Below are 26,934 nucleotides of genomic sequence, written 5' to 3' on the forward strand. Positions count from 1 at the left end.
AGAGGCCAGAGCAGTGAGAGGCCCGCGTACCGCAGAAAAAAAAAAAGAGTCATGTACCACAATGTTCACTGCAGCTGTATTTACAATAGCCAGGACATGGAAGCAACCTTAGTGTCCATTGACAGATGAATGGCACATATATACAATGGAATATTACTCAGCCATAAACAGAAACGAAATTGAGTTATTTGTAGTGAGGTGGATGGACCTAGAGTCTGTCATACAGAGTGAAGTAAGTCAGAAAGAGAAAAACAAATACCGTATGCTAACACATATATATGGAATCTAAAAACAAAATGGTTCTGATGAACCTAGGTGCAGGACAGGAATAAAGATGCAGACGTAGAGAATGGACTTGAGGGCACGCGGAGGGGGAAGGGGAAGCTGGGACGAAGTGAGAGAGTGGCATGGAAATATATACACTACCAAATGTAAAATAGAGAGCTAGTGGGAGCAGCCACATAGCACAAGGAGATCAGCCTGGTGCTTTGTGACCACCTAGGGGGGTGGGATAGGGAGGTAGATGCAAGAGGGAGGAAATATGGGGATGTATGTATATGTATGGCTGATTCACTTTGTTATAAAGCAGAAAGTAACACACCACTGTAGAGAAATTATACTCCAATAAAGATGTTAAGAAAACCCCATAAAACTACTATGTATAAAACAAATAAGCTACAGAGATATACTGTACAGCACAGAGAAAATAGCCATACAGAGAATATAGTTTATACTAATTTTAGATGGAATATCATCTATAAAAATTTAATCAATATGTTGTACACCTGAAACTAATATAATATTGTAAATCAACTAAACTTCAATTAAAACAATTCTATGTCAAATAAATGCAAAAATACCTGAAAATGTATTGTATCTTATCAGTAAAATAGAATACTTATAAAAAATTAACAAGGAACCTTTCCAGGCAACTCATAAATGAATATAAATGACTGATAAGCATTAAAAACAAAATGACTGAAAATCATAATCGAAGGAACAAAAATAAAAAATGATACCTTTTTTGTATTATATTTTATCCTATTGTATATTCACCTATTAAAATGGTAAATATAGTAACACTTGGCCATACCTAGTATTGATAATATTTGTGGGAAATGGGAATTCTCATCTTGTGCTGATGGATACATACATGGGTAAAACTTTTTTGGAGGGCAATTTGACGACATACAGCAAAAATCGAAAATATACAAAATTTTGGACACAATAATTTCACTTCTAGAAATTGATTCTAAGTAAACAGGGATGTACACAAGGGTAGAGGAGTAAGAATATTCATGTTTTTATTTTTTAAAATTAATTTTTATTGGAGTATAGTTGATTTACAATGTTGTGTTAGTTTCTGCTGTACAGCAAAGTGAATCAGTTATACATACACATATATCCACTCTTTTTTAGATTCTTTTCCATATAGGTCATTACAGAGTATTGAGTATCTATGCTTTTATATTAGCAAGAGATTGCATAAATTTAAATTTTCGACATTAGAGAATTGGTTAAATAAGATATGATACCTCCTACTAATGCAGGCATCAAAAATAAAACTGTAGAGAAATATTTAGAGACATGGAAAGATGAGTCTTATGTACAATTAAGTGAAAAAAGTTACAAGCAGTACTTAGAGTATGATTTCATTCTAGTTAGAAAAATATATAATGTATATATTAATCGCTAGGAAACAGATATTTGTGCTGGTTACCTCTGGGCCAGGTAATTATAGATGATTTTCATTTCTTCTCTTTGCTTCTATTTTTAATTGCTCTACAATGCAGACACATTGCTCTTATAATAAAAACTCCAATAAAACTTATTTCTCAAAAAATATCAATGCTAATGCCCTATAAATGGTGCTGTGAGAAATATCCGTGTCGGGCCTTAGTGGCCAAAAGAAATATTTGACAGAAGGCTGCAAATGGGTTTAGGTGCTGTGGGGAGGCCTGAGATGCTGCTGCTCTGAAAATGGAACCCTGCAGGGTACTGCTTGGCCTTGGAACACCAAAGGTGGTGGCATGGGCGCTGGCCTTGCCCTCCAGAGCAGATGGCACAGTTTAGGCCTCGCTGCACAAAGAACAACCGGAAAACAAGGACAAAAAAATTAGCATCTGCCTTGCCTGGGACAAGGGATTCAATTAGGCTGGGTCAACTCCGCATGGACGAGCCTCTACTGGACATTTTCCATGTCTATGTCATATAGCAAAGAGTGTGAGAGCAGCAAGGGACTCACTTGTCCCAAGTCTTCATTTACAGTTACGGAAAGTGAGGCTCAGATGAGCCCATGCACGTGTCATTCAATCAACATTCCTTCTTGAAAGCTGTAACAGTGGCTTGAAGTGAAAACAATGCTAGACTGTCTGAAAACGAAAACAGCCATTTCCGGGTAGACTCACCTACTGGGAGTCTCAACACTCAGCCTTCATGGAGAAGAGTTGGTGCTGACACATGGCTTTAAAAACCCCAAATCTCCCTTCTCCCCTTCCTCCCATGAAAACACGAGAATCAAGGCCCATGAGTTACTGTCCCTGTGCCACAGAACCGTGGAGCTCTTTGAATCTGTTGTAACCGAGTAGCCTCGTAGATGGGAGAAATACACACACATGAATCTCAACATTTACTGCCTACAATGGGGCTGGCAAACGGCTTTCATCCTATATACCAATCGCCAACATGCTTGGTTGGAATGTTAAAATGAATTCCAGTAGCTCCTTGTTGGTTATCTATTTTTTATATAGTAGCGTATATATTTTTTTATTTATTTTTTTATTGGGGTATAGTTGTTTTAGGGAACTATACTCAATATCTTGCAATAACCTATAATGGAAAAGAATGTAGAAAAATACATATATTTATATATATATATGTATAACTGAATCACTTTGCTGTACACCTGAAACTAACACAACACTGTAGATCAACTATATTTCAATAAAATTTTTTAAACACACACACACACACACACACACCACACAGAAGGGTTAAAAAAAAATGAATTTCAAGGCAGAGCCTGGGCTGACTGTCATGATTGATTAGGGGTGCCTTGGCTGTGGAAGGGGTGATTAACAAATATCTTTGCCATATATTTCCATCCTGATCTAGAACATCTGTTGCCCTCAGCACAGTGTTTCTTCATTCAATCTCTCTCACTATTGATTACTCACTCTTATAGAATGTCAGATTAATTCTTTCAAATATTACTTTAACTACATCATCCTCCTACTTAAAAACCCTCTAGAGATACCTCCCCATTTCCCACATAGCAAAGCTACCCCCTTACCTAATAATCAAGGTCCTCCACAATTTGAGGCTGTTTACCGTTCTGAGTTCGAAGCAGCCCTCCACAGAATCTCCTCTCTGGCCTCTGGCTTACTTCTTGTACCCAGAGCGCATACTCTGGTCTGAAAGGGCCACCAGCAGGAGCCAGGGATGGGAGCTGGTCCAAAGGGGAGCCAATGGACTAACGGATCAGGATGAATCACTAGCCAGGGAGGCCCCAGATGAAGGGAGGCTGTTAGAATGCTTCCGGTAAGGGTTGGAGTCACATCTGAGTGGACAAGCTCTGGCTGAGGCTCGCTCCTTGTGAAGGCCTAGTTACTATCCCAGCTCAGCTACCTGTCATCCGTTTTAAAGCAGCAGGGTCTTACAGCTGTTTCTAAACAGACACCTGATGCACATCTCACACGTTTTCACCTCCTCCTGGCTCCTGGCATCTTCCTCACCTCGAGGGCCTGTTTCCTTTCCTTTGTGCCTATTTGAATCCCTACCCCCCATCCTTCAGCGCTCAGCATCAAAGCGTAACAATGAGGCTCTGGTCTGTCTCCAGTGACCTACTTCTCAGAGACCTGATACTTGACACCATTCCCTAATGCATCTCCACGATTCCACATGGATCTCTCCTAGTTCAATGGTGTTGGCAAGACGCTGACATTCACCACTAGGGTCCATTTTGCCCATGCAGTTACATTCAGGGACTTTATGCATACTGCCTCCGTGGTCTACTCAGGTGGAGCGGTCTGGATGTGAACTAGGGCATTAAGGTGTCTCTTAACTGTTAGATTTAAATACCAGTCTAAGGTACCAAAGCACTATAAACCAGGAATGGAATGCAGCAGCATAAAGCACAATAAATTCTTATTGCCCATGGCTAAAATAAGACAAAATATTATTCCAGAATAGGGGAGAAAGAAAGTAAAGCTATCATGGGAAACATGAGCAGGTCGACTTTTCCAGCACGCTGAATGGCACCTGAGTGACCCAAGAGTCATTGAACTTGAAAATAAACAAGTGCGGCACACCCTGCTAGTGACTGGACGATAAGTTATGACAATCTCTCATAGTTATGGGCCTAAAATAAAAAGTTTACAATGCACATGTTTAATTTGGAATAAATTTACCCTTCATATGCCAAAACAAACAAAAAAAAGAAGTTTAAACTTCTGTGAATTCCAATCAACGTGACGTGCAAAAACTCAATGCCAAGTCTGTTACCACAAACAGCGCTACTCGTTACTGTATCTGTGTTTTATTTTTACCCAGATCAGAAACAGAGAAATCAGAAGCTTTTTCCATAGGCCTGTATGCATTCTTTGCTAGTTTCAGATGTTAACAAAAACTGAAGGTAATCTTTCTGTGCTAGAACCCTAAAGATACCAAGCCCTGGGGCCGTATTGTTAAGTTATGACCAGTATGACTGAGAACCCATTGGCTTCCTGTCCTCTGCACGTGGGCGAGGAGAAGAGTAGAGGAAATTTCAGCACTGAGCCAAGGACATAATTCTAGCTACCGTGACCAACATTTGGGGCCACAAACAGTGAGCATGAAGATTTTCTCCATTTTGTAGGCCTGTTTTTCCCAGGCCTCTGAGGGCAGAGGACTTCTTCTCCACCTTGACCACCTCCAGAGGGCATGCTGGGAATGTAGAGGTTGCTCTGGCATCTCCACGATTCTGGGGTGAGGGGCCCAGGATGCGGATGCCCTTGAACAACTCTCTGCTACAAGAGGGTGCCAGCCACATGGGCAATAACTTGGTGGAGGTCACCAATGACAGATGCCAGGGAAGTTGTACCTGGTGGAGTTACTTAAACACTTGCCTTGAGGGGTCTCTCTGGGTTGGTTTTACACCCCACCTACTGAAGGAGGTTTAAATAGATGGCCTGGCTTTTGGGAGGTACTGATATTGCAGTTTTCTCCTTGAAAGCTGGTTATAGCTCTAATTTAGGTAAGAAGAGGTAATGGAGGAGTACTGGGATACAGTTGGCAAGGGGTGAGGAGATATAGGAGCTGTTCTGCACTGCTGTATCTTTCTCCAAATTCAGCGCCATCAATCTGAATGAGAGAATCTGGACTGTGGCATCAGCCCAAGAGGATTTAGAAAGGAGCCCCATTAGACTCTGGACAAGCTCAGGTCCAGACTAAGAACTTCAGTCACCTCATATGGAAAGTCAGCCAAGTTTCCACTGGTGAGTCTGGATTCTGTAGGCAATTTAGTGATTTCCTGTTGGCCACCCCCGACTGCTGCTTCCCTCCCACCTGCAAGTAGTCACCCACCCATAAATCCTGTCCAGCCCTGGATCTCTGCCCAGTGTTCCAGAGGGCCGGACTCACCGAGGAGAGCGGAATTCCCAGGATCCAGGCCCAGCTGTGTTCCCAGCGGAGACGTCAGCACCGAAGGAAGGTTCGGTCCAGTGGCTGAGAGCAGGGCCCTGATGTCGTCCAACTGCGTGGGGACGTGGGGGGGATCTGTGAGAAGGCAGATGGTGCATCAGGCAGGTTAAAGCATAAAGGCTGTGTTAAGGGGAGAGGGAGAGGCGGCCATGCATGTAAGTGTGTCTGTGTCTAAGGCAGGCGTTACTATTGTTATCTTTAACACCATTTTTCCTATAGAGAAGGTGTTCCCATCAAGGTGAGTCTGAATTTTAAATATAATATTTGATGCCTGAAACTGTAAGGTCGGTAATAAGAATCAGGCATGTTGATTTCCGGAGTTCCTTAGTGTATGCCTCTCTATCCCACAGTACCACTGGGGACTCTATAAACGCATAGTTAAATGAAACTGTATTATAAAGGCACTTTAAAAAAGCCAGTGCTTCTTCAGCATTTACTAGATGCCAAGTCCTCTGTTAAAATATTTTTCCTTTAACTCTTAAAACAACCTTTAGAGGGAGGTACTTTGTTATTGTTCCCACAGATTGGGATACACCACAGGAATTTCTTACTGCGAAGGATCCTGTGAGTGGCCTTTTTCTAGGAAGAAAAGGGTCCAATTGTGAGGCTGGGAATTTGCTTTGTGATCTGGATTTTTATGCCCAAGTAGGATCAGAGAAGCAGGATAGGGATGATTTATTGTTCAAAATCTTATAAGGAGTCAGGGCTGACGTCATCAGGAATCACAGTTAACCAGAGGTAAAAGTGACAAAAAGGGAAGCATAGTGGCTTGCTTATTATTTCCACTGAACAAATAAAGAGGCAAGCACCTGCTGAACCTAGTGGTAGGACGATCCCAGATTCTCCTGGGAAAGAAGCAGAATTCTGTTCCCCTTCTTCTTTCGTCTCCTGTCACACTCCAAGGCCAACTCCCACCTTTTACTCTAGAGCACTTGTTGGAGTGGAAAGAGAAGCAGGAGGGTTGCCCTTGTAATCGATGGTCATTTCAACAGTGTTCAGTGAGGGCCTACTGTGTGCTTGTCACCTTGTTCAGTACTTTTTAGGGATGGCAAATAAATAAGTCACAGTGGTGCCTGAGTCTACTTCAGAAACATGCCTTCTGTCTACTGTGCCTTTGACTGCAAAAGACCATCACATACAGAAAACGGTGATGAGTTTATATATTTATATATAAATTAAAAATTTTAAAGACATTCTATATATATTCTATATAATTTTAAAATATTCTTTATATGGTAGAGGGTAAAAACATCGTGATTGGATTCAGGAACTCAATTTGTGCTGTGGCCCTTTCATTCACTAACTTGGGCAAGTCACTTAATCCCTCTAAGCCTTGGTTTCTTCATCTATAAAATGATGAAAAACCTCATCATTTCCAAGGTCTCTTTCTACTCTGATATACCATCATTTTAGGAACTGATAGTGACAGTTTATTCAAACCTAGACTCTTTTCCTCCCATCCTTTTTAATATTCCCTCAAAAATATTGAAATTGAATATTGAGGGAAATGGAGTTCCCTCAAGAGTACTGAAATTGAAAAGTCCTTCAAGAAGATTAAAATTCAAGAAGTCTTTGCTTATTTATTAAGAGCCAAAAGGGGAGGTTATGTCCCATCTTTAAAACCATCGATCTTTCGGGGCCAAATGTCACACCCTCCTAGTGTCCTTACAGCTTCTGTCATAATTTACTTCTTCAGGGCATGTCCAGCTGATCTTCTGAGGGAAACTGTAAATTCCCCAAGGACAGAGGTCACTGCTTGTATTTATCCTAAAGCTCTACATGGGACTCCGAGGCAACACTTAATGAACGGTCATCCCACTTAATGAACAGTCATACTAACTCATGAGTGAAAGTCCGCCTCGTGACACTTCAAGTCTCCACATTACAGGTTAAGTCACAGGCCTTGGCATGAAACCTCAGCTTTACACATGAAATCCCTCATTTAAAAATTAAGTCACATTTTGGGCTGATTAAAAAAAAGAGAAACACTACTCCTATGTTCATAAAGTACCTAAAGAAAGTAACAACTTTGATGAATAAACCAAGACTTCTGATTGCGGAAAGCCCTAAAATTAAGAATCTAACTAGCGACTTTTTTCCCCATCCAGTTTGATTAAAATGGGAAGACGTCATGTTCTTCAAACTCCACGTTCACAGTCACACTGCATTAGCATTGGAATGCTGCAGATCTGGCTCCCAGACCGTACACACTTCACTGGTGGAGCTACAGTAGCAGCTACACCTCCTATGCTTTCAGCTCTGTTAGCAGAAGCGACAAGGAAGGGTTATTAGGGAGGAAAAGCCCACAGCAAGCTCCATAACTCAGTGTGGGGCAAGAGTCTCTGGGCCCCAGGCTCCAGACGAGCAGCTCAGCCAGATGAAATCCAACACAAAACAAATCACATCCTTCACGGAGCTGATTTTCTGCGGCTTCCTAAGATAACTGGAGGTTTATGCAGCCACTGTTGAGATGAAAACCCATGTGGGCATCTCTGAAATCTGAGTGGGCAGGGGTAGACCCTATGCTTTGGTATATCATCAATTTGGGGTGTGAAAATATAAAGTTTACTTATTTTTCCCCGCGGAAGCCCACAATGTATGTATGTGTATGTATGCGTGGTGTGTAATTATTCATATTTCTCACATTTTCCTTTTTTTTTCCCCTAAGAATGATGGCTTTCTGTTCCTGAGATAGCCAGCACACGTGCTCTAATAATTGCCTTTTTAAAAAAGTAAGACAAACACAAGCTTCTTTATCCTATCCCACCAATTCCCAGACTGTGGGGAAGAGAAGCAGAGAGTCCTAATCCAGGGGACAAAAGGGTTGTAGCGTGCACGTGGCTGAGTCCAGCCCTGGGCATCAATGAGTGTTGATGGTGTCTCAGCAATTGTTGTTATTTTTAAATAACTATTTTATGCCAGGAACTGTGTTAGACTCTTGAATCAGAGGTCCTTATGTTTGGGGGTGCTGTAGTCTGAATGTTTGCATCCCCCAAATTCATACGTTGAAATCCTAACTCCTTCAAGGTGATGATATTAGGAGGGAGGGACTTTGGGAGATGATTAGGTCATGAAGGTGGAGCCCTCCTGGTTGGGACTAGTGTCCTCATAACAGAGACCCCTGAGAGCTGGCTCATCCCTTCAGCCATATGAGGGCACAGTAAGAAGCCATTATTCTGCATCCACATAGAGTGCCTTCACTAGAGTCCAATCATGAGGGCACCTGGATTCTGAACTTCCAGTCTCTAGAAGTGTGAGAAACAATCTTCTGTTGCTTATAAGCCACCCAATCTGTGGCTATTTTGCTATAGCAGCCGGAATGGACAAAGACAGGGGATGTACACGTGTGGACTTTAGGTGGACTAGACTATGAACTTCCTGAAATTTTACAAAATATTTTGCATTTATGAATTTTTCTCGACAAGGTAATCTATCGTTTTCGTCTGATTCTCCAAGAAGTCCTCAACACAGAAGGAGTTAAGAGTGACTGCTGTACTTCTGTTACCTCTAGTTGCCAACCCCTACCCAAATATGGGCAATCTTGCTCCATAAGTTTCTACACGGAGACTAGCATCTACGGCTTAGCAAGGTTAAGTGACTTGCCCAAGGTTACACAGTGAGTCAGCAGTAGAGCTAGGGTTCTAACTGACGTCTTCTTGGCTTGCTTGGCCCCAAGGTCTGTGTTCTTTCTACTGGGAGGCCCTAAGGTGGGGAGAAGGGAAGGGACATTGATTTTGCCTTTATGCACTTAATTGGATCAGGGACAGGAGGAGGTAGAGGGTGGGTTAGACAGTCACCCCCAGTGGGGTCCACAGGGGGCAGCTGGCCTCGAGGTGTTTACCTAGGATCAGTAGCTGCGTGTTCTCAGTCAGCTCCCCGTGCAGATTGGCCGCCCTGCAGGAGTACAGGCCCTGATCCGAGGAGGACACGGCTGTAAGCAGCAAGGAGCCCTCGTGCAGATGGTGAGGGGCGCCCAGTTTGCTTTTATTCCTGAACCAAGTGACTTCGGCTTCAGGCACACCTAGGAGGAAAAAAAATAAACTCATCAGCCAACACATTCAGGTGACCCTGGAGGCATTTATAGCCTCTTGCCAGGGCCCGCCCCAGGGCTGCTCTGCAGGAAGCATGTGCCTGGGCGTCTTCTACTCCCCTTCAGCCAAACTAAATAATGCTTCTGACCTCTCAGCTGTCTTGAGATCTTTTGCCTTTTAAACCTTACACTGATGAGGCAGGAAGAGAGAGGCCGGTTCAAGAAGAGGAAGGAGGCAGCTGGGAAAAGGGCACATGCCAGGGTGGAAGGAGTGAACCCAAATTCTTTGGAGAAAACACCTCAGAACCGAATGTATACACCAGTGCAAATGAATGACTGACAACTACATGAAACAAACCTAACGTTAAATAAGAGAAGCCAGACGTGAAAGAGTACACACAGTACACGGTATGATATTGTTTCTGAAAGTAGAAAACAAAAATTGGTAACATCGGTACTCTGTTGTCAGCAGTCAGAGTCGGGGGTTCCTCTGAGACTGGGATGGACTGGGAGGGGTTGGGACTGAGAGTGGGGACAGGGAGCTTGGTTGCTAGTAATCCTCTGTTTTTTGACTTGGGGGCTGGTTTGGTGGGCTTGGGACCTTTATGATATGAGCACTTTTCTGTATAAATATTATATCTCACTAGAAAGTTAAAAGCTACAACATGTTGATATATTCATGAACCAGACAAATGAAAGTGGCTAGATCCTTACCAGAGTTGACACTCCATGTAGAAAACAAGCCTGTATTTTTTGAAGCCTAAGTATTTTCTTAGTACAAGAAAAGATTGAACTATCAGTATCACCACAGAAAAAGAAAGACAAAAAGAAAGTGTTCTGCTCTCTCCTCAATCTAAGTTATTGTTGTGAGAAAGAGCTGGGGAGAGTATGCACATCTGAATTGGGATGGGGTTCCAGTCTTTGGAAGTCAGGCTCTATCCTCTAGGAGCGTTATGACTAAATGTTTGTGTCCTTTGTAAATTCATATGTTGAAGTCCTAACTACCATCAGTGTGATGGTGTTAGGAGGTGAGGCCTTTGGAGATTGTTAGGTTTAGATGAGATTGTGATGAGGGGGGTGGCTCTTGTGATGGGATTAGTGCCCTTATAAGAAGAGACCCTCTCTTTCTCTCTCTTCACCATGTGAGGACACAGCAAGAGATAGCTGTCTGCAAGCCAGGAAGAGAGTCCTGGTCAGGAACTGAACGGGCTGGCACCTTGATCTTGGAATTGCCAGCCTCCAGAACTATGAGAAATAAACTTCTGCTGTTTAAGCCACCCAATGTATGGCATTTTGTTATAGCAGCCTGAGTAGACTAAGACAAAAGAATGGCTTTAATTCCTGAGGAAGTTTCCCTGTGGGTCAAATGCTGGTAAGCAGGTCCCAGTTTAGGACAAGCCTTCTGAGATGGTCTGAATAGGAGGCCAAGTTCTGAGTGAGCTGAGAGAAAGTGTGTGGCATTAATTCACAGGTCTCCAGGGAGTAGAAAGCTCCATCCCTTGCACTGTCTAGCCTGCTGACTCAGCTCCCAACGTTTGCTCATAAAACTCTTGGACATGTATCCAGGGCAGGTTTAGAATGTCAGATCCAGGTAAATAGGGTCAAAACCAGGAACAGTCAGAGCCAGAGCTTTAGTCCTGTGCTTTCCCCGAGTTGGGGATGGATTTTGCCCTTGGGGCAAGGGCAGCCTTACCCTTCATGGGCAGCCTACTGTTGAAAATGAAGACACCTTCAAGGAGTTACCTGTGTACCTGTTGGTTGTCCTTGATGAACAAAATTTACCCACAGTCTGCTTTGTAACAGCCAGCTCATCAGCCCTCATTATGACCCCTTGAGCACTTGCTGTTCCTGAACTCCCAGTGTCAGGAAGTGGGGTGGGATGGAAGGGTGGTCTCCTATGTTCCCTCACTAACAATGAGCTACCTTGTGTGAATTCACTGGTGTCCTTGCTGGCCTGCTGCCTCAGGTGGAGTTTCCAGTGGTGGAATGGTGGCCTAAGGTGTGTGGCCCAAGTGCTTGGCCAATCTGTAGGGCTTTTCTCCCTGTTAATGGGGAACAGGAGAGTGACTCTCTGGTCCTCTCTCTTTTGTTGTTGTTCAGATTACCCGTAATTCAATGTGAGTCACTAGGGACTGGCAGGCTGGCCGGAGAAAGGAGGCAAGGCTGCTGAAAGGGGTGGAGACTTGGATACTGCAGCCCTGACCCATCAGGGAGGGGCACACACTGTGAAACTTAAGGCTCAGGTGCATGAGAGGGGTCAGGCTGGCACTATCTCTAAATAAACCTGGAGAAAAGATGCAGGTGAGAGGCAGAAAAGATGGTTTTTCATTGCAGCACCACTAGGGGGAGCAAGAGCGTCATGGTGCCCAGCCATGCCAGCTTAGACTTTGGTCCCTGAGCTCCGTTTCCATGTTGGGGAAAAAAAAAAAATTCCATGGCATTCAGGAGAAAGCCTCTGAAAAGTAAGTTGAAGAAAACCCTTCCAGTCATTTCTCTCCTGAAAGTGCAAGGAAAAATGAGGTCCTACAAACCATCTTTTGCAAGTATTCACCCACATTCCCTCACCATGAACTGATTACACGTAGCACTTGTCACTGGCACCTTCCTTGGAGGAGGGCTGTGGGCAGTAAGCACAAAATCCCTGATAGGAACTGAGGTTGTTCTAGAGCGAGGAGGCAGGGTAAGAGAGCCAGACTAATAGGCTGTCAGTTCCACCAGCAAACGCATGGTGACTAAGTGAACGGTCGGGGGCAATGCTCTCTCTCCATGACGGTGTCCATGGGCCATGGCGTGTGTGTCTCCAGAGCCAACACTGTTTACACGGTCAGCTCCTGCAGCAAGACTTGCTGCTCCCCTATGTGTCATTCACTAGTCAGGACTTATGTGACTGTAGGGCAGCCAGAGGGGAGACACGGATGGTGAGAAAGAGGAGGAGGAGGGAGAGAGAGATGATCCAGGGATGGAGCCATTTCTCATGTCTCCAGGAAGTGGGTGTAAGCTTCTTCCTTCATCACTTCATCACTCTTGGCCTCATGCCCCTTTGAAAGCAAGTCTGTTTAACAGGACAAAACAGAGTCTTTGCTAAAAGGGTTGAATTCCTCAGTTGAGAGCAGGGGAGTTCATGGGAGAAATGAACATGTTCAGGATAACGAAGGGTAGAAGGAAGTGACCTCCAGTCTCTGTAAAACCGGGACCACAGAAGTGACAGCAGTGCCGAGGGAAGCCAAATGATGTAGGAATCATTCTTTAATACATAGATTAACAATTAGTCTAAGTCTAGTGATCTTAGACTCCCTCAAACATGGACCTGAATCAAGAATTTGCCAACGGAGATGGAGTTGCTGGTGTCACATTTTGGGGGATTCCTGCCTGTGATCACGCGCCTTAAGCAGAGAATGACACCAAAAAGATACTTTGGAATGACAGCCAGTCCTGCCGTGACTGGTTCTGACATATTACAAACAAAGTTGGAACAAGGGGAGAAGAAAAATAAACGATGCACCAGAGATCTCTTTTTTCTTTTTCTCTCAAGAGATGGCAATGATGCTTCAGAAAATATCACCAGCCCTCATATATGCCAGAGTCCCTGGAAAAGGTACCAGATATACATACCTAACAATGATGTTTAGAATACCTAGACATTGGGAATGCACCAAGGTCAGGAGCTATACAAAAATATCCTGAACATATTAGATGGAGAAAGAACATTTACTGAGTATTTGCTATCAGCCAAACACTTAATAAACATAATCACTTATATTTCACAAAGGTCCTACGAAGCATCGTTATTAACTCCATTTTACTGATGAGGAAATTGGGACCTGAAGAGATTATGAAATCTGCCTAAAATGACGTTAGTTTGGATTCCTGAATGATTACATAGGGACAGAGTCCCTGTACCTCCTCTCTACCTCATGGTCAATCAGTGACCTACAAATGGCAGGTGGGGATCCAAACTCAGATACATTTAATGCTAGGGATCCCCTTCCTAACAAGTACATGACACCGCCTGCCATTATACCAGGCTGCTTCCTTAGAAAAGGTATGAATTGCTGCACTATTATTTCTGGTATCGAATCCTTAAATATTTCCTACTTTTCGGATTAACCTTTCTGCTCTAATTGTAACACCAAGATTATTGTTAAGAGAGAACTTTCTAGAATCCATTTGTGCTGGCTTTGCTAGTGCTCTTCTTGGTGAGAAGCTTAGTCAGGTTGTGGAAGGTTTTTTTTTTTTTTTTTTCCCCAGGCCTGTTTTGATGTGACAGCACATTCTACAGAAAGAAATGTCTGAAGAGTGACAAAAAATATACTCCACCGCAGAACAAAGTCCAAAGCTATGCTGTGGACAAGTTAGCTGGATAGGCTCCACACTCTGGACTCCCTGGTATGATCTGTGTCTAAAAAAGGAAGGAAAAGGACCTGCCTTTACTTCTCCCCCTTTGTGGTATATCTTATCAATAACACAGTGCTCTCCCTGCTGCTTGAAAGGATCAGTAAATGAGTGTAGTCATAATGGGATGTAACTTGATATGATTACGAGGATTAGCGTCTTTAATCTCCACTGAGCTGCCAGGTAGGGTGATGTATAATCATCTTTTTTAAATCCCAGGCAGGATATTCTTGTTAACTAGACCACTTGTTACACTTGGAAGGCTGCTTGCACCATGGCGACTTGTCAACATCTTGAGGTGGGGCATCCACTGAAAGGTACACCTTGACATGATAAGTTCTAGAAGTTTCTTTGATGGTTTGGTGCAAGACAAGGAAAGGATACAGTAGCTTAAATGTCAGCCTTGGCAATTATTCTAAAGAACCATGGAAGTCTGGAAAGGTTTTCAGCCTTCCACATTTCTTCACACTGACTGTGGCAGACACTGATAGCTGTTTCTTCTTCTTCCTGGGTACCCAGCCCGGCTATATTTCCCAGCAGCCCTTGTAGCTGTGAGTAGCCATGTGACTAAGAAGGAACGTGAGAAGTAGTAATGTGGGCTACTTCCAGGTGTCACCCTTAAAATCTTCTCAACCATCGTCTACACTTTGTTTTTCCCCTCTTCTGGTTGACAGGATAGAGAGAACCTCTGGGGAGACCTTGGAAGGCATGTATTCAAGATAACATAGCCACCAGTGTTCTGTGATGCTGAAGGACTGTGGGGGGCAGATCCCTTCCAGCTGACCAGGACCACTCTTTGGACTCCTAGGTAGGCAGTAATAAACTTCTACTGTGTTAGAGTCATTACACATTTGGGAATCTACTTGTTACTGGAGTCTAGCCTTCCCTAGCTAATACACTGCCTATCATTGACTCCTCAACTAGTTATTTCTACATGACCCATCCTCACAATTTTATATCCTAAGTCTGCAAAAGGTACCCTTGCTCCAAACTGTACCATAATCTAGGAAAGCATATAAGATCTAGCCCTTGCCTCCTATTCCCCCACCCCCCAGCCACATGTCATACTACTTTCTTCTCTGCTCTCCATCTTACAGACACACCTGCCACATTTCACTCCTTCAGATGCAACATACTCTTTCTACCTCAGATACATCCTGTTCCCAATGACTGAAACACTCCCTCCTCCTCCAACCCTTTATCTCCTACTCAGTTTTCTGAATTTTCTTAAGTAGAGAACAAGTTTGGGAGTGGTATTAAGGGATTGGATCACTTTTCAAGAAAAAGCCTCATCATACTCATTACTTAATGCTTTTTATGCTTAAGAGTCGGGAAGAATTTGTGAGGCTGAATTTTACATGTTGAAAACATATGTATGCAAAAAGTTATTTAATGAAAAACTGCTAACAAGTCAAACATGTAAGGACATGAGTTATTCTAGGTAAATTATGTAATATTTTTAAAATACACTATTATATAGCCATTAAAATTATGTCACAAGAGAGCCATAAAAGTTACTTGTAGTATCAAAGTAAAACTAGTTTTTTCTGCCATTTAGCATTTTGGCTGTCAGCATTTTGACTGGAGACTCAGCTCAAGAATGATTTCTTTGTCCAGTAAATTCACAGACCAACAGTTTAATCAAAAGCAGGCTCTTTCCCATCTACATTGAATAAAAATCTTACTTAACAAAAGGCATAATGGCAGAGACACACATTTATTTTAGTTAACCATGATTAATACAAATGGCCCTATGAATAAACATAAAAGCAAAGAACATAATGTACGTAGCCAGGCAAAAACTGGACCTAACAACCTAGGATTTCACCATCAGGTTACCAAGAGTGAGTCTCTGGATGGAGTCGGGAGACATGGCCTTAGGTGGCATGGAAGAGTTGACCAAAGCTGGTTTGACTGTCTTGGGTTCCCCACGATAAATACTTCACCTGGATTCTGGTTCTCTCAGTCTCCCTCAAATGCCCAATTCCTTGCTTTGCTGCCCTTTGCTTCCCATTCTTTTAGTCCTACCAATCCCAGCGCTCAAGAGGAGACCCAACATGGTCCATCATATCTCCAGTTGGTGTTCCGTCTCCAAGGCCCATGTTCCTGGTGATCACGTGAGGAGTGATGGTCCTGCACAAAGGACCCTGCCTCTACCACCAGTCTGTGTATAGAGGGGCAACTCATTCATGGGAAGCCCTGTCAGAGATTCTGTCCTAATAGGGCCTGAAGGGATTTAGTTCCAGAAGCTTTCACTGATGAGGTTGGATGCACAGGCCAAGGGACGCTTTACCAAGAAGAAGCTAATGCATGATGACAGAGAGAGATTTATACTTTTGGGTTCCTGGAGCTACCAGAACATTTCAGAGAAAAACCAGACCTGGCTGTTCTTTGGAAACAACATGCTCTAGATGAAGATTCTCCTCCTACTTCTTTTAAAATGGGTTCTCTCTGGCCTTATAAATCACAAGTGGAGGTAAATCTTCCAATGTTGGGGCTGAGATCTAAGATGAAGAAACCCCCAGAGCAGGGGGTGCCAATGCCTGTCCTTTTTGCAGACAGGGTATGACTGGGGAACCGTGGTTTGGGTGCCGCAGGAAGATATATCTGACGAGGACAGCAATCAGGGGACTGTGGCTGGGCACAAGAGCCATCCGCTTTTCCTTTGCACTGTGGGTGTGAAAACCCTCGGGGTAGACAGGCTAGCAGTTCACAGGAAGCGAGAATTGGTAGCTGAGCTTTGTTCCAGTCTATGTGGGTGTTCTTTATTTTTTAATTGACGGTAGATGCCTTTATGAAGAGCGTACTACAACCTCCTCTGGTCCACTACTCCTCCACTTCCCTGTGACTTTCTGGTCCCTTTAGGCCTCTGAGTTTGCAAGGCCTACCCAAGGGCAATGTCTATATCCACTCCTAACAGCATTAGCTGTTTTCATTAATGACTCCGACCCACTTCTGAAGTGAGTAAGCTCCAGGTTCCTGTTGGTCTTACCCCTGCCATCCACTCCCGAGCTTTCCACCACCACTGCCCTGAGTTCAGGCCCCAGCACCTCTGCTCTAAACTACTGTGATGGCTTTTTTGTTTTCTGGATATAAATTTATTTATTTATTTATTTTGGCTGTGTTGGGTCTTCTCTAGTTGCTGCGCACGGGTTTTCTCTCGTTGTGGCAAGCGGGGGCTACTCTTTGTTGCAGTGCACGGGCTTCTCATTGCAGTGGCTTCTCTTGCTGCAGAGCACGGGCTCTAGGTGCACGGGCTTCACTAGTTGTGGCACACGGGCTCAGTAGCTGTGGCGCACGGGCTTAGTTGCTTCGCGGCATGTGGGATCTTCCTAGACTGGGGCTCGAACCCGTGTCCCCTGCATTGGCAGGCGGATTCTTAACCACTGCACCACCAGGGAAGCCCTACTATGATGGCTTCTTGACTGGACTCTCTGTCCCTGTGTTTCTTTTCTTCAATCCACTTTATGCACTGCATGGCCCCTTAATGTCACTTTCAATCTGCCTTTGTCTGAACTCCTCATCCAAGCGTTCAAAGTCTCCCACGGCACAGGTGCAACCCACATTACTAAAGTGTAAGCCCCACCACCCTATCTATGTACTCTGGGCTCCGGCCAGACCAAAGCACATGCTGTTCCCCTGAAGTCCTGCAGCTTCCCTGCTTCCATGAATTTTCTCACTCTCTGTCATCACCCTGGAACACGCTCTGCCCCCATCTTTGCATGCTCACATTCTACCAGTATGCAAGACGGAGATAAAAACCACCTCTTCTCCCTTCATCTGTCCCAGTTTTCCTCCTCTCAACTTCCAGCAGCACTTTCCACTTTCAGAGTGACTGAGGTTCATGCTTGAGTTTTCCTACTAGCCCCAAATCCCTGAGAGTAGAATTTGTACTTATCTTTTCAGCCCCCAACCTAGCACAGGGCTCCATTAATATTTGAACAAATGGATTAACATATGAATGCATTTCTCACCTGCAACTTGGCAGTTAATGGTCACATTCACGCCTCCAACTGTTTTGACGGTGCCTCCTACATCAACTGTGATGGCCGGTTCCTCCGTGTTGAACACAGTCCCTCGGGATATTTTCACTAGTGGCTTTCCTGAGGGTGAGAAGGAGCGTGACATTTTATTAGATGGTGGCTTTGGGTATTCCCTTGAAACACGAGATGACCAACAAGGAACAAGGGACATACCCAGGCTTTTTCCACTGACCGTGTTTTCCTTTGAAAAAACTCTAACTGTATACTATAAAAACCATCCGTCCATGCACCTACCTGTCTAGCTACCATAGAATTGTCACAAAAAGAATCTGAGGAGAGAGCGTGGTATCCAACAAGTTGGGATGATTTGTGCATCTTATCATTAAACAAATGATCCAATGCATTTGGTTTTTATGGGCTTAAATTTTTATTTTGAGATAGTTGTAGATTCACAGGCAGTTATAAGAAATAACACAGAGCAATCCTGCATACTCTCTACCCAGTTTCCCCCAACGGTAATATCTTACAAAACTAGAGTACAATGTCATGACTAGAACACTGACACTGACGAAGTTAAGCTACAGAACAACATTTCCATCACTGCAAGGATCCCTTATGCTGCCCCCAGCCCTGCCTTAAGCCTTTGGCAACCATTAATCTGTTCTCCATTTCTTATAATTTTGGCATTTCAAGAATGTTATATAAATGGAATCATACGGTATGTAACTTTTTTTGATGGGCTTTTTTTCACTCAGAACAATTCTCTGGAGATTCTTCCAGGTCTCACATGGTACCGTGGTGGCATGTATCAATAGTTTGCTCCTTTTTATCGCTGAGTAGTATTCCATGGTGTGGACGTACCAAGTATGTTCAGCCATTCACACGTTGAAGGACATCTGGGTTGTTTCCACATTTTGGCTATTCAAATAAAGCATCTATATACATTCCTGTACAAGTTTTTGTGTGAACATTTGTCTTCATTTTCTATGGATAAATGCCCAGGAGTGTAATTATTAGGTCATACAGTAGATTTTTAAGGAACCGCTGAACTGTTTTCCAGAGTGGCTGTATCATTTCACATTCCCACCAGTAATGTATGAGTAATTTAGTTTCTCTGCATCCTCGTTAGCATTTGACGTTATCATTAGTTTTAATTTTAGCCTTTCTGATAGGTGTGTATTGATATCTCATTGTGGCTTTTTAAAAATTTGCATTTCCCCAATGGCTAATGATATTCAACATCTTTTCATGTGCTTACTTTTCATCTTTATATCTTTGATGAAATGTCTCATGTCCTTTAGCATTTTATAATTGGATTATTTTTTTACTACTGAGTTCTGAGAGCTCTTTACATTCTAGATGTAAGTCATTTGTCAGATATGTGGTTTGTAATAAATTTCTCCCAGTCTATAGAATTTTTCCCCTATCTTCTTTAAAAAATTTTTTAAAAAAATTTATTTATTTTTGGCTGCATTGGGTCTTCGTTGCTGTGTGTGGGCTTTTTCTAGCTGTGGCGAGCTGGGGCTACTCTTCATTGCGGTGCGTGGGTTTCTAATTGCAGTGGCTTCTCTTGTTGCAGAGCACGGTCTCTAGGCGCGCTGGCTTCAATAGTTGTGGCGCATGGGCTTAGTTGCTCTGGGGCATGTGGGATCTTCCTGGACCAGGGATCGAACCTGTGTCCCCTGCATTGGCAGGCAGATTCTTATCCACTGTGCCACCAGGGAAGCCCATGCGCCACCACGGAAGCCCTCCCCTATCTTCTTAACAGGATCCTTCCACAGAGCAAAAGTTTTTAACTTTGATGAAGTCCAATTTATCGAGTTTTCCTTTCATGGATCACGCTTTTAATGTTAAGTGTAAGATCTATTTACCTAGACCAAGATCCTAAAAATTTTTTCCTATTTTTTTCCTAGTTTTACATTTTACATTTAAGTCTGTGATATATTTTGAGTTAATTTTCGTATAAGGCATGAGACTTAGGTCAAAGTTTATTTGTTTTTTGCCTAAGGATGTCCAATTGCTCTACCACCATTAATTGAACAAGCTATCTTTCTTCCATGGAATTGCTTTTGTGTTTGTCAGCATCAGCTGAGTATATTTTTGTGGCTCTACTTCTGTGTTCTTGTTTCTGTTCCACTGATTTATGTGTCTATCTCTCTACCAATACCACACAGTCTTAATTATTGTAGTTATATAATTAATCTTGAAATTGATTCTTGAGTCTGATTCTTCCCACTTTATTATTCTTTGCTATGCTAGTTTCTTTGCCTTTCTACATAAATGTTGGAATAGTCTTGTCTACAGCTATAAAATTTTGCTGGGATTCGGATAGGAAATATACAAACATGTATATCAATTTAGAGAGAACTGACATCTTTACTGTGTTGAGTCTTCCAATCCATGAACACTGTGTGTCTATTTATTTAGATCTCCTTTACTTTCTTTCATCAGAGTTTTGTAGTTTCCAGTGTACAAGTCCTGGACACAATTTGTTAGATTTATACCCAATTATTATTTTTTTAAGGGATGGTAAATGATATTGTATTTTCAATTTCAGTGTTCATGTGTTCATTGCTAGTATACAGAAACAGTTGTTTTGTATAGCGTGTGACCTTGCTAAACTTATATATTAGTTCTAGAACTTTTTTTTGTAGATTCCTTGGTATTTTCTAAGTAGGCGATCATTTCTTCTGTGAACAGTTTTATTCCTTCCTTTTGATCTATATGCATTTTATTTCCTTTCCTTGGATTATTTCACTGGATAGAACTTCCATCACTACATTGAATGAAAGTGTTAAAAGTAGGTTTTTAGTATGATGGGTGATTTTTCGGTTGAAACCTGGACATTTTCATATCCTCTTATACAACTCTGGACCTTATTTCAATCTGTTTTAGCTGCTGTTCTCTGAAACCACTCAGGTCGGGGAGCAGGGAGATGCCACCTGGTTACTACCCAGTGGAAGTAGAAGTCCAGGTTCTCCACTTGGCTTCCTTTGTGACCCACGTGGGGGGGCTCCTCTTAACTGCTGGACCTGGGTAGAGCTTCTGTTGCCCCCGGCTGCTCTCCACTGACCCTGCCGTGGGAGAAGCCTTGTTACTGCTGGTGATGAGTGAAAGTTCTAACTCTCCAGGAGGCTTTCTCTACCACCACCCCAGAGGGAAGAGGAAGAGGGATACTCCAGGATGAGGGCAGAAGTCTAGGATCCCCATGTGGTCTCCACATTGTGCCCCTGTGGGGATAAAATCCATCTTCTCTGACGCCATGTCCATGGGGGTGTTGGGGAACCATGTTTCAGTCTTACGAGGAGTCCAGCCTTCCCATTCAGGCTTTGCTGGTGTGGGTGGTGTTTGGAGTAGAGCAGCATTTTCTAGTTTTCTATCCTGCTAGGTTGCCCCTTTCCTGTTCCTTTGGGTAGAGGAAGCAGGCTTAAGCTGGGACATTTTTTTCTGTTTCTGTGGCATTTCCTGGCAGCCGCCTTCTTCAGCTCCAAGTTTGGGCTTTATGAGGTAAACAAACAAACAGCCCAGAAAACCCAATGAAGTCACAATTGTGTCATTCCTCAGTACCCAAGGTCCCTAGCCAGTCTGTTTTCTCCTCTCTCCTTTTCAGTCTTCTTATGTTTGTTTTATATACAATGTCAGGATTTTAGTTGCATTTACCAGGAGGAATAAGGAAAAAATACATCTATGGCATCTTCCCGTAAGTGGAAGTTCTGTGTACATCACACTTTAATAGGCCTTTATCAGCTGGCGATAAAAATACAGCACTTCATGTACATGACCACAAAGAAAATGAAAAGATTCATTTATCGAGCACCTTGGCGAAATAAGGGTCCACTTGAGATCATTTTCATACACCCAAAGCTTAATTTGTTGTAAGCCAAATGGATTTAATCTTGTTTCAACCATTTTATAGGCAGGACAATCTACAATGGCATTCACTCTTCTGTGCGCCTTCATTAACTGTGAAGAAAACCATAATTCGCCAATGCCCTTTGGATCACACCTGCTTTTCATACTTTTTGTTTTCTCCGTCATCTATCTATCCTTTCTTCCCGCTTGCACTGTCACACAGCTTCATATCAGAAGCTGTCCTTCTTTCTTTTCCTCTCCCCTTTAATTGCCTTCTAGGCATGAGTTATTAGCTCATTAGAACTATCACTATGTTTAGGGACAGAAGCTTGAGGCAGGTGCTGAGGAGTTCCCCTTTGGGTATATGCACAGGCTGTCTGTCTGTTTTGACTGGGCTCCTTCTCCTTATCTCACCTATATTCAACGTGTTTGACATTATGTATGACCTGATGTGGAGGTGAGTGATTTCGTACTATAATGCTTTCTGAGACTAATGCAGGGTGGTAACAAGAGACTGCAGAGGGAACGACACAATTAATACGGGTATATCTACCTGACCTCCTGACCCTAAGAAGCTCTCGGCTCGCACGTCAACTATACCCTAAATCTACCAGTCCCTCCGTTGCTATAATCTGATGCCGCCATGTTCTCTGGTGGACTGTTCCACAGCCTAACTGGTCTCCTTGCTCCCACCACATGCAGCCGATCACACAAGTCCTCTGCTTAAATTATCTAGTGCTTTTTCAGTGCAGTTAGAGCGAAATTTCAAGCTCCTTTTCATGCCCAACCATCCCCTATGTGTTCAGGCCCAGATGTTTACCCTCCCCTCTACCTCCCTGAGGCCACACTTCCAGTCGATCACTGTTGTTGCAGCCACACTGCCCTTCGGTCCCTCCTTTCAGAACATCAGCACGCTTGTCCCAGCTGTTCCCTTTCCCTGATATCCTCCACCTGAAGACTTCTGCACAGTTATTTTCTTCTGGTCATTCACGTCTCCACACAAATATCACCTCCTACTCGGGCCTTTCTAAAGCATACATGCCTTCCCTCCCTTACCAGTCATTACGTAGCTCAATGCCAATTTTATTTTCTCCCTAAACACTAGAACTATCAAAATTTACCTTACTTGTGTGTTTTCTGCCTCCCACCCCTCACCATGTAACTTTCATAAAATCAGGGATCACATCCCTCTTGTTCTCTTCTTTGTTCCTACCACTCAGTCCCGGCATATAGTAGGTCCTCAATAAATATCTCGTAAATGAATATATGTGTGCATATGGTGTACTATGCACATTATCTGAATTTTTTTTTGTTGTCATAACAACCCTGAGAGTCAGGTAAAGAATTTCCATCTTTTATATAGATGAGGAACTTAGGCTCAGAAAGGCCCAATGGTTTGTCCAAGGCCAGAGAGCAAGCAAGTAGTAGGACTGAAGGAGACCCCACAACTTCAACCTCAAGTCCAGTGCTTGTAACTGGAGATCCCAAATCCTTGTCTGTGGACTATCTGCCTCAGAACCCCCAGGGCACTTGTTAAAAACATAATCTGTCCTACTATATATAATAGTTGCCTCACTGTGTGTAATAAAAACAACTGTGCCAATGGGGAAAAAGCAAGTTAGGGACCAGTTTCAGACTCACAATTACCAAGCTGTTTTTCCTATAGGAATAAAAGGTGGTTTAGTAATAAAGGTGGTTTTTATAGCTGCAAGTGTATAGCTATAAAATTCAAATGTCACTGAATTAAATCCAGCCCTTAATTAATTATATTGAGCTTTTGCTGAAAAGTAACAACCTTTCATCCTGTCACTAGAGGCGCTGTTGTTAGCACAGGCTACTTATGCGTTCTCATTACCTTCATAATCCATTGTTAAGACAAAGCACAGAGTAACCCAAGTATCTACAATTAATAGAAGTTTATACTGAAAACAGTGTCCTTAATCAACTGACCCTCTTACATCTATTAGAAAAAGCTTGTACATATTATTGAGTTGCACTCTTAGACCTACTAAACCTGAATCTCAGGTGGTGGGATGGAAGCTCTAATCTCTATTTTGAACAAGTTCTGAGGTGATTCTGACATTCAGCCAGGTTTGATAATCAGTGAATTACACTGTGCTAGTTTTTCTTGAGTCCTGGTAAGAGCTAAGGTTTTTTTGAGAGCCCATTAGTTCAATATTAGAAAATTTCAGGTTGGACACATGTACTCCAACGTTCACTGCAGCACTGTTTACAATAGCCAAGACCTGGAAGCAACCTAAATGTCTATCAACAGAGGAATAGATAAAGAAGATGTGTACATATATAAAATGGAATATCACTCAGCCATAAAAAAGAATGACATAATGCCATTTGCAGCAACATGTATGGACTTAAAGATTGTTTTATTAGGGGAAGTAAGTCAGAGAAAGACAAATATCATCTTATTTCACTTATATATGGAATCTAAAAAAATGATACAAATGAACTTATTTATAAAACAGAAACAGACTCACAGATCTGGAAATCAAACTTAAGGATACCAAAGGGGAAACATGGGGGGGAAATAATAAATTTGGAGATTGGGATTAACATATACAAACTGCTATATATAAAATAGATAACTAATAAGGAGCTACTGTATAGCACAGGGAACTCTACTCAATACTCTGTAATAATCTATATGGGAAAAGAATCTAAAAAAGAATGGATATATGTATATGTATAACTGATTCACTTCCCTGTACACCTGAAACTAACACAACATTGTAAATCAACTATACTTCAATAAAACTTAAAAAAAAAAGAAAATTTCAGGTTGGAATTCTTATTTTAATGGTCAACTAAAAATCAAAACAAAAATAATTTAAGTCCACTTTAGATCACCTAGATAGTCACCTAGTGAGGTGAGTACTGCTGTGTGATGCCACGCCTATGTTTATGCTTGATTATAATCCCATTAGCTAGTATTATTTTAATTACGGAAATCAACTAAGAAGAAAAAAGAACAGAGATGCAGAGAGGGAGTGAAGTGATAAATTATGTATTTGTGCTAAGAGAATGCTAAAAAAGGTCATGGCATGCCTGACCGAAAAGCTTCTCACAATAGGCAAAACAAAAAAAAGAGGCTGAGCCATGATCACAGAGCCTCTGCAGTGTGGGCAGAGCCTCAGACATCAGGCCCATGTCCACCATGTCATCTCTGTGGGTCAGCATCAGCTAGCAGATTACATTCGTGTTGATTTCTGGAAATTGGTAGGGTTTACAGATTACTCTTTCATTGAATCTGTAAATTGGTGTTATAGTCGCATGAGAGCTATACATCAAAGGAGATTATGCTTAGTTTTATATCTGCATATATATAAGAAGAACAAGGAAACAGAAACAAAGGCAAGCTTTTCAATTTATCAGGCCCAATATAAGGAATCAAGTCTCCTCAACAGAGTCAGACAGAAAAGAAAGCATTAAGAGAATGATTTATTGTTCATTTCCTTTAGACCTCATCATACCCTTGAGCTTTTGGATTATGGCTCCTGTTCAAGCGACATGGAACAGGGGATCCAGAGCCTCAGTGGTAAGCAAGGGGAGCCCTGGTACAAGGGTGCACCTAAGGTCCACTAACACTTGCATGTCAATGCACTGATGTGGAGGAGTGCCATCTTGTGTTGCCTTTAGAGCAGAGGCCTTCGACCAAACAGGCACTGTCCTGACCTGGAAGGACCAGTAGCTGGAGAGACAGGCAGGGACAGATGAGCAGCCCTAGGAGCAAATCTTGGAAATACATTCCTGTGCACAGTCTGGGCTCTGGCTCACACCTCTTTCGCTCATGTGTGACTCTGGGTAAAATCAAAACCCAATGGGAAAAAATCTGAACATATGTGCTTGAAAAATATCTTTGGCCCAGTATCAAGGAGATGGAGATGGAGAGAGGAGCCAGAGGAGATGAAGGCTTGTTTTTTGAGCGGAGCCAAGAACAGAGAGCATTGTAAGTAACTTTTTCTTAGGGCCGAAGTCGAGGCCTCCGCTAACAGCAGCTTCGTTTTCAACAGCACAATGCCTTCCATTTTAGAAGCGATGGCAGAGATGGATCTGCTACCAACAAAATACTTTTCTTCTTCTTCCTAGGCACACGGTCAGATCATTTACCAGCCTCTCTGCAGTTAGGGGTGGGCAAGACAGTGAAATGTAGCAAATGGAACAGGAGCAGAAGTCAAGTGTACCACTTCTTGACCCAAACCACAAAAAACCTCTTGTGCGATAATTTGTTTTAGACGTTAGGTGAGTGAGAAAAAAGTCTATCATATTTTAACTGTCAAATATTTATGGTTTTGTTTGTGAGATAGGCAAACAGAAAAAAGCGCCAAATTAGCACAGATGCTAATTAATCCATGTTTAATTACTGAATGAATGAATCACACAGGTCTTCTTTCAACTCTTCTAACATTATGAGTCACAAATGGCATTTGAAAATGGTTCTCTACGATTCTTAGCCATCAAAAATAACAAGGATCTACTGTATAGCATAGGGAACTATATTCAGTACCTTGTAATAACTTATAATGGAAGAGAATCTGAAAAAGAATACATACCTATGTATATATGTATAACTGAATGACTTTGCAGTACACCGAAAATATTGCAAATCAACTATACTTCAAAAAAAAAAAAAATCGGAGGGGGGGATCAAGATGGCAGAGGAGAAGGACACGGAGCTCACTGACCGCAACAAGTACATCAAAAATACATCTAGGGGCTTCCCTGGTGGCGCAGTGGTTGAGGGTCCGCCTGCTGATGCAGGGGACACGGGTTTGTGCCCAAGTCCGGGAAGATCCCACATGCCACGGAGCGGCTGGGCCCGTGAGCCATGGCTGCTGAGCCTGCGCGTCTGGAGAATGTGCTCCGCAATGGGAGAGGCCACAACAAGTGAGAGGCCTGCATACCGAAAAAAAAAAAAAAATCTACAAGTGGAACGACTCACACAGAACATCTACTGAACACTGGCAGAAGACCTCAGACTTC

The 26,934-nt window shown here is 42.7% G+C and overlaps 1 protein-coding gene across 1 annotated transcript in view; it reads right to left on the bottom strand.

Annotated features, from left to right (window-relative positions):
- ADAMTSL1 (ADAMTS like 1) overlaps window positions 1-26,934 on the bottom strand; it is a 433,243-nt gene that overhangs the window by 83,773 nt on the left and 322,536 nt on the right. The window contains exons 21-23 of the mRNA XM_065878827.1: window positions 18,076-18,204; window positions 9,521-9,700; window positions 5,620-5,754 (exon numbers count right to left, since the gene is read on the bottom strand). Coding sequence (XP_065734899.1) covers window positions 5,620-5,754; window positions 9,521-9,700; window positions 18,076-18,204 — 444 coding nt within the window. The remainder of the gene's footprint in view (window positions 1-5,619; window positions 5,755-9,520; window positions 9,701-18,075; window positions 18,205-26,934) is intronic.

The sequence above is a fragment of the Phocoena phocoena genome, chromosome 6 (assembly GCF_963924675.1).
Source record: "Phocoena phocoena chromosome 6, mPhoPho1.1, whole genome shotgun sequence".
Classification (NCBI taxonomy): Eukaryota; Metazoa; Chordata; class Mammalia; order Artiodactyla; family Phocoenidae; genus Phocoena; species Phocoena phocoena.